The sequence below is a fragment of the Acinonyx jubatus genome, chromosome A1, assembly GCF_027475565.1.
Source record: "Acinonyx jubatus isolate Ajub_Pintada_27869175 chromosome A1, VMU_Ajub_asm_v1.0, whole genome shotgun sequence".
NCBI lineage: Eukaryota > Metazoa > Chordata > Mammalia > Carnivora > Felidae > Acinonyx > Acinonyx jubatus.
In genome coordinates this window covers 86,948,240-86,964,428 of record NC_069380.1, presented here as the reverse complement: position 1 = coordinate 86,964,428, position 16,189 = coordinate 86,948,240, and the positions used below count along the sequence as shown (strand labels likewise).

The 16,189-nt window shown below is 56.0% G+C and overlaps 1 protein-coding gene across 1 annotated transcript; it reads left to right on the top strand.

Moving 5' to 3' along the window:
- Window positions 1-464: 464 nt before the first annotated feature.
- On the top strand, window positions 465-15,742 carry ARF1 (ADP ribosylation factor 1). The gene is made up of 5 exons (XM_027050662.2): window positions 465-619; window positions 13,903-14,087; window positions 14,183-14,293; window positions 14,370-14,494; window positions 14,595-15,742. Exons 2-5 carry the CDS (start codon window positions 13,940-13,942, stop codon window positions 14,754-14,756), a joined length of 546 nt encoding a protein of 181 aa, XP_026906463.1. The 5' UTR covers window positions 465-619; window positions 13,903-13,939; the 3' UTR covers window positions 14,757-15,742.
- The last annotated feature ends 447 nt before the right edge of the window (window positions 15,743-16,189 follow it).

Sequence of the window (16,189 nt, the reverse complement as noted above, 5' to 3'; positions counted from 1 at the left end):
AACTGGAAGGCTTCTTCATGTGATCTGCAGCATGCTTCCCCGGGGGCGCTCTTCCGGGCACGCGCGCGGCTGCTTGGGTCACTCCAGGACCCGGACCACCTACTGGTGGCCACCATTACCACACCGGGGGTTGGCGCCCGGGGAAAGGGACCGCAGCCCGCTGCCCGCTGGTCCGCTGGGACCTGCCTGGCCGGGGAGGAAACAGGAACCCTCTCTTGCACCCGGGCGCCGCCTCTCACGGGCCCGCAATCCCCTCTTCGTCTCAGTCTCCCCATCTACAAAATGGACCGGTGGGTTCTACCTGGCACCTCCCCTAAGAAGCGCGACAGAGGCGCGGACGGACTCCGCCCCGAGTCGAAGAAGCGAGTGCGCAAGCGCAGAGGCGGGAGGGGCGCGGCCCGGGGCGGGGCGGAGTCCTTGTCCCGGCACTCCCGCCCCCAGCCAGGAGTCTGCGCGTGCGTGCTGCAGCAGGGGTGGGCGGGGCCGCGGGCAGACCCGCCTCGTTCCCCAGCGTTCCCCGCGGCAGCAGGCACTGACGTGGCCGCCGTCAGAGCCGCCATCTTGTGGGAGCGAAACCAACGCCTGGCTCGGAGCAGTAGCCTCGCCGCGGCCGCCGAGGGTGAGGCGGCGGGCCGGGGGCCAGGGGCCGGGTGGCGGGGGCCTGCCAGGGCTACGCACGCACTGCCCACTGCCGCGGCGGAAGGGTGTTGAGGGCTGTGGTGAGGACAGGCCGGGCGGGGGCCGAGGTGAGGCTGGGGCGGTGAGGCCCGAGGCCGGGCCGGGGGCCGGGGGCCGGCGCGGAGGGCCGGGCCGGGGGTCGAGTGTGGGGAGGGTGTCGAGTCGAGGCCGAGGTCGAGGTTGGGATGAAGATCGAGGCGGGGCGGGCGCAGAGGGCTGGGCTGGGGGTCAAGTTGAGGCCGGGTGGAGGCGGGGGGCGCCGCGACCGGGATCGGGGTCGAGGCGCGGGGGGGTGGGGCGCGGGCTGCGCCGGGGGCCAGGAGTCCCGGGGACGGAGGCCGGGGCAGGGGTCAGTCGCACCGCGGGGCCCCCGAGCCTCCGCCGTGGTTCTCGCTCCCCCCGGAGCCGCCGGGGTGCACGCCCGGAAGTCCGGCCCAGGCCGCGGGCTCCGCAGGAAGCGGTGCTTCCTGCTCCGCCTGCTCCGCCTCCCGCCTCGGGGTCTCGAGGACCAGGAAACTGGAGCCCGCGGCCCGGGACGCCGCCAAGGTCACGCGACGGCCAGGGTTTGAGCCCAGTTCCTGTTGGCTGGCAGGACGGGGGCGGGGCTGCGGGGCGAGGTCCCGGGGTCTGAGTGCTGGGCACTTGCTGCCAGCGGAGGATCCGGGCGCTCGGCGGGCGCGTCCGCGTCTGTGCGGGGCCCCTTTACCAAAACTTGCTGCAAGCCAGGGCCTACTTCCTGGTCGCGGCTGGCGGAGATGAGAACACTCTTCCTTCCTAGTTGGCGCCTGCGGAGTGTACCTGTGGACGGGCCGTCAGGGGCGAGCTGCCTCCGCGGCCCTGCGTTTACTTGTTGCACAGTCGGGGTGGGTCTGGGCGTGGGAGACGGTAGCTTGCTTGTCAGTGCCGAGTCCCGGAGCCGTGCGGCGGCCCGCCCTCCCGTTTTCCCCAGTCACCGAGTAGTTGTGTGCTGGTCGGTCCCGCAGGACTGCAGCAGCGCCCGTGGCGAGAGGAGAGGGTCCCGGAAGTGGGTGCTGCCGCTCGGGTGTCCCGGTAGGCTTGTTTCAGAACTAGTGAGCGAGTGGTCAGCACTCCTCTGTGTGCCCGCCGTCTGCATGGTCGGACCTGCGTTTCCAGCGGTGCGTGCGTGTGCGTGTGTGCGAGACGCCGGGCCACGTCGTGGCTCCGCTGACACTGGCCAGGTGTGTGCAGTTTTCAGCAGCCACATGAGTGGCCACAAGTGCAAGCGCTGTTCGCAGAGGGGTCTGCATGGAAGGAATGGAGTGTGTGTGTGTGTGTGTACGTACCCCACGTCCGGCCATTTCCGACGCTGAACTGGTCTGGTTGCTGGGATGAGCGCATATGTCTCTGTCTCCAGGAGGCCCCTGGCAGGAGTGTATGTGTATGAGCCCCAAGTCTGGAGGTGTCCAAGCACAGAGCTGGTTTGATTGCTGGGTGAGTGCACACGTCCCTGTCTTCAGGAGGCCACCTGGCAGGAGTGTGTGTATGAACCCCATGTCTGGTCGTGTCCAAGTGCAGAGCTGGTCTGTCATTGCTGGGTGAGCGCACATGTCCCCGTCTCCAGGAGGCCCCTGGCGGAGTGTATGTGTATGAGCCCCAAGTCTGGTGGTGTCCAAGTGCAGAGCTGGTCCGTGGTTGCTGGGTGAGCGCACAGGTCCCTGTCTCCAGGAGGCCCCCTGGCATGGTCCCTGTCTGCAGACACAAGACTGGAAATGTCTGGATTGGCAAACGGCTAACTTACGTGCTGAGCAATCAGCTTCTAAGGAAAGTGCAGAAGGGGAAGCTGGTTCTGGCCCCTCATGGTTCTGCTTTGTAGGTCATGTGGTCTGGTTACTTGCTTTGTGTCATGGACAACTCAAGAGGACACTTCGACTGCACTTCCCTGTCCCGTGGGCTCCGGTAAAGTCAGTGTGGGCTATGAGCTGCGGAGGTGATGTCACAGTCACATGGAAACCCCTGTGCTCATTGGAGAGCCTGGAGGCCGGGTCTCAGGGTTCCTGAAATGAGAGAGTTGAGCTGTGCTCTCTGCTCCTCATTGGTGTGGCAGTGTCCAGTCTTTTAGAAGCGATTTTGACCTGGGAGAGGGTTGGCCGGAACCCTGCCTGCTGGCAAAGGACGGCTTTGCCAAGTTTATGAGTGTGTGGGGGAAGGGGGTAATTCCAGGTCACAGTGTAACCGCTCGGGTGCTTGTTCTGGTGATTATTAGGCACTCTTGAAAGCATAGGTGTGTGACAGTTATGGCATTGCAGCTTTATGGCTTTGTCACTGTTCAGGAAGGTGGTCCACACTTGGAGGGGTCAGGTGGCCTGATTAGTGGAAAGCAACGTGGCAAGGTTGGCACAAAAGCATCCAAGCTCCTGATTCCTAGGAGTCCCTCAGCAACCCCCTCTCCCCCCCGCCCACCCACCTCCTCAGCTTCCTTCCAGGAGTTGGAAGCAGTGGCAGAGCTGACTGATGCGGGGACGTGCCACCCTCCACTGGGTCCCCATGGACCCCTATTTCCTGGTTTCTGCACACCGTGGCCACCGGAGCTTGGCATCCTGTCATCGGCAGCCGTGACTAAAGTCGGGAAGCAACCACAAAAACATAAAAGGCAGGGAGATGTTACAGATGTGGGAGTGATTCTGTTCAGGAGGACAACTTTTCTGTATCTCTTGAGGCCACAGAGGTGACCCTTAGTGCGTACCATAAATTACTGGATGCCCAGTTATGATCCACACACGGTTCTAGAAGTTGGAAATGCATGGTAGATTTGGGAAACACTAACTAGCGTTTAGTCAGAATTCAATAAGCTTTGCTCCTTGAAAGGGTGCCGGAAAGGGTTCTAAGAGGCACTTCATCTGGCAAATACCTGATGCTTTTCGGTTTGTGTTACGTAGGAAATCAGTTTTGTGGAGTCGTACATGGAAGCTAAACAGGAAGCTTGGGGGTTCTGGTTCTCTAAGGTCCTGAAAACTTTACTGTGAAGTGTCAGTCTTCCCATCGGTATGACTTCGGCCAGTGGCCAAGGAAACAATTTCAGGATTCCGTCTGGTCTCCTTCGTGAAGAGTGGGAATGAAGGGTGAGTTAGACGTGCCAGCGTTTTGATCACTGGATCCAAAACAAAGGCTGTCTCAAACATTGCTGTCAACAGCGTTATCCTGTGAATTTTCCTGTCATCTGTAGGTGAGCACGGGGTTCCTAATTAACTGAATCCATTAATTTATACTTAAAATACTGTCTGTTGTGTTGATTTTGGTGGTGAAACTTGGCTGAAGATATTTACAGTTTTCAGTGTTTTTGTCTGTCAAAGTGATGGGAGACTGCCAGTTCCTGGGGAGATGGACGAAAAGGCACTAAGTCCCCGTTGCTGGTACCTGAGGGCAGGTCCCATGCAGTCAACAGTGACTTTCAGTCTTAGTTCCTTCCCTGAAATGTCCAGGACGGTCATATTGCTCCAGTGTGGAGTTCATTGTTGACTGGATGGCTTCTTCCCCACAAACTCATTTTTAGGAGAAGTGTATGTGTAGATGTGTGTGATTAATTTCTGCGCCCTGATAGATGTGCTTTTACAGTTTTTCCTCCTGTCCCTGACGGTCAGTCTCGGATGCCCAGGAAGTGTGCCTCAGAGGAGGGAACGGGTGGATGTGTGGTGCTGGGGCAGTGAGCGGAATGGGGTGCAGGGTCCTGCGGGTCTGGTAACAGAAAGCCTCTCCCAGGCAGGGGCACGTGGCTGTTTGGAGAACTGTCAGGAGCAGGTGAGGAGGGCAGGGGGGCCTGGGGAGACCTGCTGCAGGCCAGTGGTCCTCATCCCCAGAAAGAGTATGTTCCATGTGCCCTCAGGTCATAAAAAGTCTGATTTCTGGGACACCTGGGTGTCTCAGTTGGTTAAGTTTCTGACTTTGGCTCAGGTCATGATCTTGTGGGTTCATGTGTTCAAGCCCCACGTTAGGCTCTGTGCTGACAGCTCAGAGCCTGGAGCCTGCTTCAGATTCTGTGTCTCCCTCTCTCTCTGCCTCTCTGTCTGTCTGTCTCTCTCTCAAGAATAAATAAACATTAAAAAATTTAAAAAAAAAAAAGTGATTTCCTACACTCCATCGTGGTTTGTGTACCAAACCACTTTTTCTTTTTTGTACGCAGCCTTGATAGATGTTCTGAATTTTCCAGGAATGCAACTACCTTGTAAATCAAGGGAGATTGCATTCTGTTCTCTGTGGTACCTTCTCAAGAGCTGCCCTCCGTTTCCAGGAGAAAATGGCCTATGTGGTGGATGCAGCCGCCCTGTGTATGGGAAGTGAGCGTGTGGGTCTGCAGTGGTCCCTGGTCCCTGGTCCCTGGTCCCTGGTGGGTGGTTCCTCGGAGCTTCCTGTGTGGGGGCTTACACTTGCCAGCAACTCACTGTCCTGTGACTTCCCTGTGATGAGCAGATGGAGCTGCAGGACGGGACGTACCCCAGCTGTGCCGGCTGCCAGCTTCCTCTCGGGATGGTGGGGTGGCACTGTGAAGCTCCACGGGCGTGTCGGCTCCGACCCTTGTGAGGACCCTTCCTGGCGGGTGGTGTGCAGGCATCTGACTTTGCCTAGTGGGCCCCTGCTGGTGCCAGAGGGGAGATAAGGATACCAGGGCACAGGCAGGTACCGGGGGTGGGGGGGCTGCCTTTCAGAGGGTGAGGCAGGCAGATCTGGGGACGAGGGGGATGGAGAGGAGGTTCTTGGTTAATGTTGGGGGTTTGGTGTTGGTGGAGACCTGTGGGGAGGAGTAGAGATGGGGTCCTGTGGAGGGTGGCACCAGAGTGTGAATGCAGGGTGCTGACCTGGTCCGGCCTAGGGGTCGGTGGGGACCCTCGAGAGGCTTCAGGTGGAGAATGGTGTGATTAGGCATGTGAACCAGAGTCATCCCCCACCCCCCACCACGGCTGCCTGAGGTTGCAGACAGGGTCGGAGGAGTGGTTCTCAGAGCTGTCTGGTGCTGGGAGTTCCGGCGGAGGGCCCACCCCACCCCACCCCCAAGCTTCCACCAGAAGAGGTGGGGCTGCAGATTTTTAATTTTGTTCTCAGTAATGGTCCCTCCAAGTCCCTTGAAGACCCAGACCGAGGGTTGAGGATTGGCCCCTGTGCGAGAGAGCTTCAGGACCTCCTGCCACCCTGGGTGGTTTGCAGGAGGGCTTGCTCCTACCTCCCCGTCCTTGGAGGGTGTGGACGGGGGTCTCTGGCCCCTTGGAGTCCATGTGGTAGGAGAAGGTGCAGCGACTGGCCGCAGCACGTTTGTGGGGGACCCCACCGAGAGAGATGCCCCTGACATTCTGTTCACTGTGCACGTGCTGGCACTCCTCACCCTTCTGCCCCACTCGTGTCCTGCTCGCCCTCCGTGTGTGAGTGTGCTGAGCTTGGAGCCAAAGGGCTGCTTCCTGCGGATGGTGGAGTAACAGACTGAGCGGGCAACTCCGTGGAGAAGGTGCTGGGGGTGTGGCCAGGGTGGGGCCCCAGGGTCTCTGGACACATTCCCCTGTGTTCCCCTGCAGCTGGTCCAGGCTAGCGCGGATCGGTAAGGTCGGTGGTAGGACCCTTCTCAGGCTGATAGGTGCTGTACAGCTGCCATGGTTTCTCAGATGCTGCTTTGCCTTGTGCTCACAGATTACTTGAATTTCCCCGTTTTCGGCTCAATTTGTTGTGCATTTCAGTGTTGTCGGTTGATGCAAATTTGCTTTTTTGATCTTCAGTTTTTTTCAGTAACAAGTCTTTCAGACTTGACTGCATTTGGGGTCAGAGAGGGTATCTGTGCCCTTAGGTGTAAGCCAGAGTAGAATGGGAGGCCAAGTGTCCGTCCTATGGGCTAGAATACTGTGGGACCTTCATGACTGCAGGAGCCAGAAGTGGAAGGCCTCGTGGCCAGCAACCAATCAGGAATAAGAAAATACTGTGGAGCGGTCTGCGTCTGCCATCAGGACAGATGCAGAGAGCTGAGGGGCTCTTCCACACAGCAGCATCCTGGCCAGGCTCAACTTGTGTGTCTCCTTCTCTCGGGTTGGAGACCATGTGCCACGTGTGTCCAGGGTCCTGCGTGGACCGTGTATGATCCGTCCTTGTTGTCTAGTTGGAAAGTGTGACACGTGTGTCGAGGGTCCTGCGTGGACTGTGTCTCGTTGGTCCTTGTTGTCTAGTTGGAGACACATGTGACATTTGTATTCATTGGTCTTCTGTAGAAGGGTATTGGTTACATTGGGCTAGCCTACGTAGGATTTTTTTTAATATATATATATTTTTTAACACTTAATTATTTTTGAGAGAGACCGTGAGCGGAGGAGAGACAGAGAGGGAGACACAGAATCCGTGGCAGGTTCCAGGCCCTGAGCTATCAGCACAGAGCCCAACGTGGGGCTCGAACCCACGAGCCCTGAGATCATGACCTGAGCTGAAGTCAGTGTCAGACAGATGCTCCACCCTCCGAGCCGCTCAGCACCCCTTAGGATTTTGCTCCATTGTATACATTTCAGAAGAACAGAAGTTTGGTGAAGTGTTTAGAGAGTAGTTATGTTACAAAACAGTAAGTAAAAGTGTAAGACTGAATAAGGGGGAACTAGGAACCGTAAACATGTTCTTCTGTTCAGTGCCTTGTTTTTTGTAGCTGGTGGTGAGCAGGGTTCGTTGCATGTGGTTAGACTGTCCCACCGGTGCCTGTTCCGGTGGACAGTGGCCCTTGGGTATTCACATTGCTGTGTTACTGTTGATAGGAGCTGCAAGTGATGAGGAAACTCATTTCTGGGTGTTACATTTCACATTGAATCAGAAGCTGGCAAAGAGCCAGCTAAATTGAATCTCAGTAGTGTTGTGCCCTTGGAGTCAGACCTGCCAGGTCCTGCCCCCACCGTCAGCCACCATAGGCTGAGTGTGAAGTGAGGGGTGGGGGTGGGGGCTGGGATCACTGCACAGGGGCCAGCCCTTGGGCCTGACTGGGTCCCGTAAAACACCCTGAAGGTTTGTGCCAGAAGGCCCGATGGCAGTCCTTAGGCAGTTCCTCATCAGAACTGGCCTTGGGGTGCTGGTCAGAATGATCTGGTTCTGCAGTGTGTGTTTCATATGGAAAGTTCCTAGTGGTACAGCGTGGGGGCAGGGGGGGTTGGGGAGCTGGGTGAAGAAGAAGGTACACATGTCTTGGGATGTGGTGGTGGGGAGCTGGGTGAAGGTGGAAGATAGACATGTCCTGGGATGTGGTGGGGGAGGGGGAGCTGAGTGAAGGTGAAAAGAGACATGTCCTGGGACGTGGGGGGCAGTGTGGTGACCCATTGACAGTACTGGATGGTGTTAGAAACCTTGGAAATTCTCACAGGAGAGTAACATGGAACTGTGTGAGGTGGTGGGTGTTAGCTAGAGTTGTGAACACGTAATTACAGGGAGACACCTTGTTGCATACCTGAAACTAATACAAGGTATAGGTCAGTCATAGGAATAAAACTGATGGAAATAAGAGAGATCAGTCCACTTAGGTGCCTTGGGTGTGCCGGGCTGTGTAGTGTCCCCTCTGGCTGTGTGGATTCCTGTGTGTCACACTGCGTTAGGGCTCTGTGGTGTATCTGCCCAGCACTAGTACTGGCACGTTCAGTTTTCCTGGTCCACTGGTGTTTACAAACTAGGTACACTAGGTAATATACTCTGCTGTAGAAGAAGCCCTAGGCTACAGAATGACATGTTGTGCTGATGGGCAGGGTGATGGCCTGAGGTTTTATTTGTTTAGCTGAGGCCCTGGAGTCCAAAGCTGGTGTGCAGAAAGCAGTTTGCAAGAGATTACATGTGATCATATGGCCTACAAAAGTAGAGGGCCCCTTTTATTTATGTATGTATTTTTATTTAATTTTTTAAGAGAGCGCGAGCAGGGAAAGGGGCAGAGGGAGACAGAATCTCATGCGGGCTCCACGCTGAGTGTGGACGCAGGGCTCTATCCCATGATCCTGGGATCAAGACCTGAGCTGAATCAAGAGTAGGACGCTCAGTGGATTGAGCCACCCAGGAGCCCTGAGGACCCATTTTACACTTAGGATCTATATGTCAGGGATGGATGGGGCTTTGAATGATTGATAACCTGTGCACATAGGTGGCTGCTGTGTCAGGGATGGATGAGGCTTGAGTGATTGACGACTGGTGCATGTAGGGGGCTGTTACAAAGCAGTTGCTCATTCATGAGACCCTTAAAAAACGGTTCCTAGTGCATATGAGCTCTGGAAAAATCAAAACGAGGATATGAACTGTGAGGCGGAACATGTTACTGTATGTGAGTCCAATAAACTTGTAAGAAGTGGGGGGGCACCTGGGGGGCTCAGCCAGTTAAGTGTCTGACTTCAGCTCAGGTCATGATCTTACCATTGGTGAGTTTGAGCCCTGTGTCGGGCTCTGTGCTGACAGCTCAGAGCCTGGAGCCTGCTTTGGATTCTGTGTTTCCCTCTCTCTCTGCCCATCCCCTGCTCGTGCTCTGTGTCTCTCTTTCTCTCTCTTAAAAAATGAATAAAAAAGGTTAAAAAAATTAAAAAATAAGGCTGAAAGATGAAGAGCTGAGAGGTCACCCAGCTTTTCACTCATGTAGGGAACTCAAACATCTGAGCTCCCCTTTATGGAGGAGGCCGAGTGGTGCATCGTGTCCGCAGTGCAGAATGGAGCCCAAACCCCAATGTGTTTGTCTCCCTGGGTCAAATCAAGCTCCAGGTTGGTGGTTGCCTCTTGGCCATGATGGCAAACTGCTCAGGTCATCTTGGTCTTCGCTGGTAGAGATTCTGCTGAGTCGATGATTTCAGAGAAGGTGACAGACTTTGTTCCTTGCTTACTCTGAAACCTCAGAGGCCTGTCAGAGGAGAGGCTGGGGTTGCAGGCGGAAGTCACAGTAAGTTTTTTCTCTTTGGCAGCTAAACCAGTCATGTTGGATTCATTTATTGGAGCGGAACGGGCGTAAACTCACAAAGCTACATTTCTTTCTGGCTGGACTGGCTTCCCCACGGAGGCCCCATCGCTGGCCTTGACCCGTAGCCACATAGACCTCTTTATCCGAGAACGTGGGCCGCCAAGGTCTTTGCTTTACGTTGTTTCTGGTCCTAACAGAGGGAAAACTTGTTCCCTCGAGGCTGTGGGGCTGGAGGGAGCCCTTCTGAGAAAGTCTGTGTTTTCATTGCTCACTGAAGCAGAGGGTCATCATCGTAAGCAGGAAAGATGGATTTTGATTTGAGCTTAAGGGATTCTGGTGGAAGAGGGTGTGACATAGGCCACAGGATGGCTCCGAGGTCCACCTTTCTCCTGTGGCAGATCCTCTGTTAGGTCTTGACATTTTGCAAAACAGTAAATGTGCTGGGGTAGGCCAGGAGCCAGCAGGGTCGTGGGCCAGGTGCAGGTGTAGACGCTTCTCGGCTGGGGGAGACCAAGTGCCTGTGTGGTAGTGTCTTGCACCCGAGACTGCACGCTCACCTCGTCAGTCCCCTTGGGGCTCCAGAGTTTGATGTGTTGAAGAACCACAGGGGAAGGACCCAGACCACATTGGTAACGAGGGCTCAGCAGAGCCGAGCAGGCCAGGGGCAGTGTGTGGGCAAGTGGGGACTTGGGGGCTGGTGGCGGCACGCTGGGGGGAGGAGGCTAACAGGCAGTTTTACCCTGAGATGGTCCGCCTGCCCACGTGGGGGCTGGGGAGAGTGCAAGTGACATTTTTACCCCTCGGTCCCCAGGACTCTGTGATCATGGTAAGGACAAGATTACATTAGTGCTAAGACAAGTGGAGATAGCCCGCCCCCTCCTGTCTCCCCGAGATCACCCCTGTCGTGGCTCCACTGCAATGGCCACATCTCTAGATGAGCGTGCTGATGGCACCCCCTTGGGGGTCCGCTTGGACAGTGCAGGCTGGCCTCAGCCTCTGGATCACCCTCACCCCAGCAACAGGAAGAGTATGGCTGGGGGAGGGATCACCTGCTGCAGAGCCAGGTGGGGATGGCATATGTTTCAAGTGATCTCTTGTGTTCATTTTCATCCTCGGGCCTTCTGTACCTGTCATCAGTTTTTCCCTTGCCCTGGGATGGCCAGGCCCCACTGTAAAGCCATGCCTGTGGCATGTCCCCTTCTTGGAGTTCTGCCTCCCTCCTCCACCTCTTTGCAGGGACATGGCCCTTGTTCTGCCCTTCCCCTGCATCGCCACCTTGGCTGAGGGCACTGCTGTGTCACTGGGGTAGAGTGCTGGGACCCTTGGTGTTCTCAGACTGCATCTGTGTCCGTGTCTGTACCCCAGGCTCTTTTCAGGCTAGAGGTTTCTGTGCTCCTGCAGGGTGTCACAGCAGAATCTCCTCCCCACGCTTTCCTGTGTTGTTTTTTGAAGTTTCCATCAATCAGATGGTAAATTTGTTTGTTTGGTTTAGAATTTCTGTCCTTTCCCCCTCATCCTGCAAGCCTTGGGAGCTGTTTTCAGTTCACAGCATAACCGTGGGGAAGGCACAGACTCCCTCAGGGCAGTGTCCCCACCTGGGGGACCCGCATTGATGTTGCAGCACCCAGGGCCCATCCTTTCGTGGGGAGGACAAGTATGGGATGACATGGACCCATCACGTGATGGCTGTCACCACCCTGACAGCCCAGCCCTCCTGTGTCCCGAGTCATCCCTCCCTTCCCTAATCCCCGAAGCCACTGGGGGGGTCCTTTTCCTGTCTTCGTGGTTTTCCTTTTCCAGAGAGCTGGGCACTTGGAGTCCACAGTGCGCAGCCGTCTTGGATTGGCTGCTTCCACTTAGTGACATGTGGTTAAGCCATTTCTCTTTAGCGCTGAGTGATGTCGCTTGGTGTGGATGGACCGCAGTCTCTTCACCCGTCACCTCGTGGAGGACATCTTGGTTCTTCCAAGTTTGGGTGGTTGTGGGTAAGCTGCCGTAAACATCCGTGTCCAGGATTTTGTGTAAAGGCCCAGAAGCTCGACTGCTGGGTCGCACCGTGCAACAATGTTTGTTTTTTTGAGAAACTATCAAACCCTTCCACGGTGACTGTGTGGTTTCAGGTCCCCACCAGCAAGGCAGAGTTCCTGTGACCCCCCCTCCATGCTATGCAGCTTGTGCGGGTGTGGGGGATTTGGGTCCTTCTCATAGGTGTGTAGTGGGCAGCTGGGTGTTCTCGTTTGCATTTCCTGAAGACATACTGACTTGGAGATTTTTCTTGTGCTCATTTGCCATCTGTAGGTCTTCTGTGGGGAGGGGTCTGTTAAGGTCATTGACCCATTTTAAAATTCTTACATGCAGTTTCAGTCTGCTGGGTATCAAGTTCTAAGTGGTTTTTTTTGGCATTTCTTAGATGGCAGTCCGTGATCAGGCGTGTCTCTTGCAAATATTCTGTCTGGTTGATCTTCCCGTTCTCTTGACCCTTGACCTGGTTGTTCCTGGATTGGGAGTTTGTAGCTTTCACAAAGTTCAGCTCATCAACTCTTCTATTGACCATGCCTTTGGTGTCGTATCTAAAAAGACATCCCCATAGCGAAAGTATCCTTTTTTTTTCCATCACGTGTGCACAGGTTTGTGTGTTTCACCTTGGCAGTCAGGTCTGCTGTGTTCTGACTCCCCATTCTTGTTTTGTGGGCACCGGGTCCCCACCTTGTTGGCTGTAGCCATGTGAGGGTTGGGGGTTCTGTTTGTTTTTTCCTTTGAAATAGTCTTCTCTCTTCCTTCCCCCCAAATTCCTTCTTTTCTTTTGTTCTCTTCCATTGGTGGCTCTTAGAGGGAGACTTGCATGGCTGTTTGCGGTCATCCAGATGCAGGCAGCCGTGGGTCCTGGCTCGGCGGCCTGTGGGTGTCTGTCCTTGTGTGCAGCACAGTGTGCACCCACACCCTCCCGCCTGAACGTGGGTGGCAGAGTTCCTGGGTCTGTTGCTCCTGGAAGGTCCAGCCACATTCTCATTGCTCCCAGAACCTGTCTCCCCCTTTTTCTGTTTGTCTTTGTTGCTTGGGCACCTATTCATTAGTGATTTCAACAGCGAGCCGAGTTTGAATGTGTGTGTTTGGTCCGTTCTGTGTTCCCAAAGGATTTGTCATCCTCTGTGTATATTAGGAGAATGGGCTGTCTGCAGAAAAGGAAGCGTTACAGTAAAGGTCGTTTTAAATTTTAATTTTTTGAATAGGTAATAGCAATAAACTGTCAAAAATGCACTGAGGCGCGGCGTCCAGCCGGCTCATTCACTGGAGCGTGAGACTTTTATCTTAGGGTTGTGAGGCCAGGCCCTACGTTGGGTGTAGAGATGACTTAAAAATAAAATCTTTAACAACAGCAACAAGTGCACAGAAACCAGCTTGAAGGCCTCTGCTGGCATGCCCAGGCCTGTGGGAGCGTCAGGTTCACAGTGGGGTGGGTGATTTCCACCCAGTGCTGACTGGACTGGCACAGAACTGACAGGCGTCCTGGCGGTAAAGTGGGTGTGTTGGGTGCTGACCAGGAGTGGGAACGTGTGTGGTCTCAGCTGGTGACACAGGGCAGACCTGTACCCTCTGCAACTCCCGCAGACCATGGAGCTCCTGGCTGCTCCTGGGGGTGGGGGCCGGATGGCCAGGCTTCTTCCTGGCCTTGCGGGCACTCTGTGTAAAGGCTGCCCAGCGCCTGGGTGCTTGGCTTCATAAAGGCAGCCAGCCATAAACACCCAGATTCCCAAACAGTGTGCATTTGAGAAGGTGGGCAGCTCTTCTAGGTGCCTGTTTGGAAATGAAAGTGCCCGCCTATAGGGAGGTCAGGCCTGGGTGGCTCCTGTGCCCTGGGGCTATGGGATGGAAGACTACTCCCTTGGGCCCAGTGTTTCTGCTCTGAACGAGGGGAGCCTGTGGCAAACGCAGTCCCTGATGCGGCCCATGGGGTCGCTCCCCCTGGGACTTCATGGCCTGTGTGCTGCCCAAGAGCCTAGATGCTGTCTGGCTCCGAATCCGGTCTGTGGGTGAGCGCTAAGCTCTGAGCACGTCACGTTGGTGTGGTTGGTTCTGGCCTGCGTCACTGCCGGGATGGTTGTTTCTGGCCCCTCTTGTTGCATGGTTGAGGAGCTTGCGTCCTGTGAAAGCCACAGACATTCGGTGAACAGCATTCCCTCTGCGGGTTGTATATCAGTCTCCCTTCTACTGCTTGGGAACCAGGTGTGGTCAGCTTCCACCCTGTGAGCTGTCAGAGGTCAGACCTGTCCTTCCGCCAGAGCGCCCCTGCGCTGCTGGCCCTGGGCAGCACAGAGACCCAGGGACCCCTGTCTCCACAGGTTTCTCTGGCCAGTGTTGCTTCCCCCAGTCTACAGCATGGGAAATATCTTCGCAAACCTCTTCAAGGGCCTTTTTGGCAAAAAAGAGATGCGCATTCTCATGGTGGGCCTGGATGCTGCAGGGAAGACCACCATCCTGTACAAACTGAAGCTGGGTGAGATTGTGACCACCATTCCCACCATAGGTGAGGAGACCGCGGGCAGGGGGGTGCAGCAGGGTAAGGGCATGGGCCTCTCACTGCTTGGGGTGGCAGGCTGACCGGGGTCGTGGCCCCCACAGGCTTTAACGTGGAGACAGTGGAGTACAAGAACATCAGCTTCACCGTGTGGGACGTGGGCGGCCAGGACAAGATCCGGCCCCTGTGGCGCCACTACTTCCAGAACACACAAGGTGAGCGGAGGGGCTGTGGCCTGCGGGAGAGGCTGGGGCGCCATCGGCGCCCGTCCTGACGCCCACGGCTCCGCAGGCCTCATCTTCGTGGTGGACAGCAACGACAGAGAGCGTGTGAACGAGGCCCGTGAGGAGCTCATGAGGATGCTGGCGGAGGACGAGCTCAGGGATGCCGTCCTGCTGGTGTTCGCCAACAAGCAGGTATGCGTGCCCGTGGGCCCCAGCCATGCGGGGTGGGAGGTGGGAAGGGGTGGTCCCTGCTGCCCACTGACTGGAGGTCGTTGGCCTCTCCCACTACCAGGACCTCCCGAACGCCATGAATGCAGCCGAGATCACGGACAAGCTGGGCCTGCACTCGCTGCGCCACAGGAACTGGTACATTCAGGCCACCTGTGCCACCAGCGGGGACGGGCTCTATGAGGGACTGGACTGGCTGTCCAATCAGCTCCGGAACCAGAAGTGAGCCGCGTCCCCTCCCCCCCACTCCCTCCTTCCACCCTGCTTTACTCTCATGTGGTGTGAGTGCCAGAAGCTGTCTCCATGGTCGGTCACAGTGTGCTTCACCATGCTGTAAATGTGCAGACGCAGCCTGCAGCCGGGTTTTTATTTAATGTAAATAGTTTCTGTTCCCAACGAGGCAGTTTCTGGTACTCCTATGCAATATTATTCAGCTTTTTTTATTGTAAAAAGAATCAGCCCACCGTTCAGTACTGAGAAGGGATTTTAGGCTCACGGGGCCCCCAGGAGTTGCTGTCAGGGCCAGCCTGGCGCTCGCTTCTCCTATGGGCATTAGGTCTGTGTTGGACTCGATTTTGGTGGTTGGTTTTTAACCCGAACTCAGTGCATTTTTAAAACAGATAAAAACACAAGGCAAGGAGAACACTTGAACACACGGAAGGGAGAAACGTGCCTGGTTAGGTTCTGCGGTAAAGGGCTGGCGTCTGGTCCACCGGTGATCCGTTTCCTGTCGGGAATGTGACGGGGCAGAGCCGGCCATGGTCTACCCTGCATGGTCACGACAGGGTCCCCGTGATTTGCTGTCTCCGGTGGTCCTGCCTCCCCTAGCGTTTGTCCTCGCACCTGTGCCCACATGGCCGCCCAGGGGGGATGGGCTGGGGGCTGCGGCCACCACTCCCAGGGCCCTCAGGGGGACCCCCGGAGCCCCCGTCCACATGTGCTTTCACTCCCTCAGCCTGCAAGGGTCAGGTTTGCCACCGAAACGACGACGTCTACTTTTTTCTTTCGTATTTTGATAAACACTGAAGAAGCTGGAGCCGTTCAACTTTATCTTGGGGAAATCCTCAGAACTGGTTTATTTGGTGTCGTGGAACCTCTTACTGCTTTCAATACACAATTAGTAATCAACTGTTTTGTATACTTGTTTTCAGTTTTCATTTCGACAAACAAGCACTGTAATTATAGCTACTAGAATAAAGTCTCTTAACTAGTTCACGGCTCTCCAATGCTTGGTGCCACTAGCCACAGCTCATCTCTGGGAACAGGAGCAGGGCACCCAGGCCACTGGCTTCGTGGCAGGTGTGGACGTGGCCCAGTGCCCTGGCAGTGACTGCCTCATTGGCCTCCCTGCTGGCAGTGCCAGGCCATGATAGGGACAGCAGGGTCACTGCATGGGGACTTGGGGGGGGGGGGGGGCTGCTCTAGCCCATATCACCTGACCTGTTGAGGGGATGGAGGGCAGGAAACCTTGGCCAAGCTCTGTGTTGCTGCCATGTAGGCCATCCTTGAATCCTGAGTGCCCTGACTCCCCAGCCGGCTGTGACTATGGACTGGCTGGAGTCCAGGCTCCCTTGCCCTGGGGATGCCCAGTCTGGCCCTTCCCCCCACTAACAGGTTGAAAAGCCAGGGCCAGGGTTAGACAGACATAATTTTCTTTAG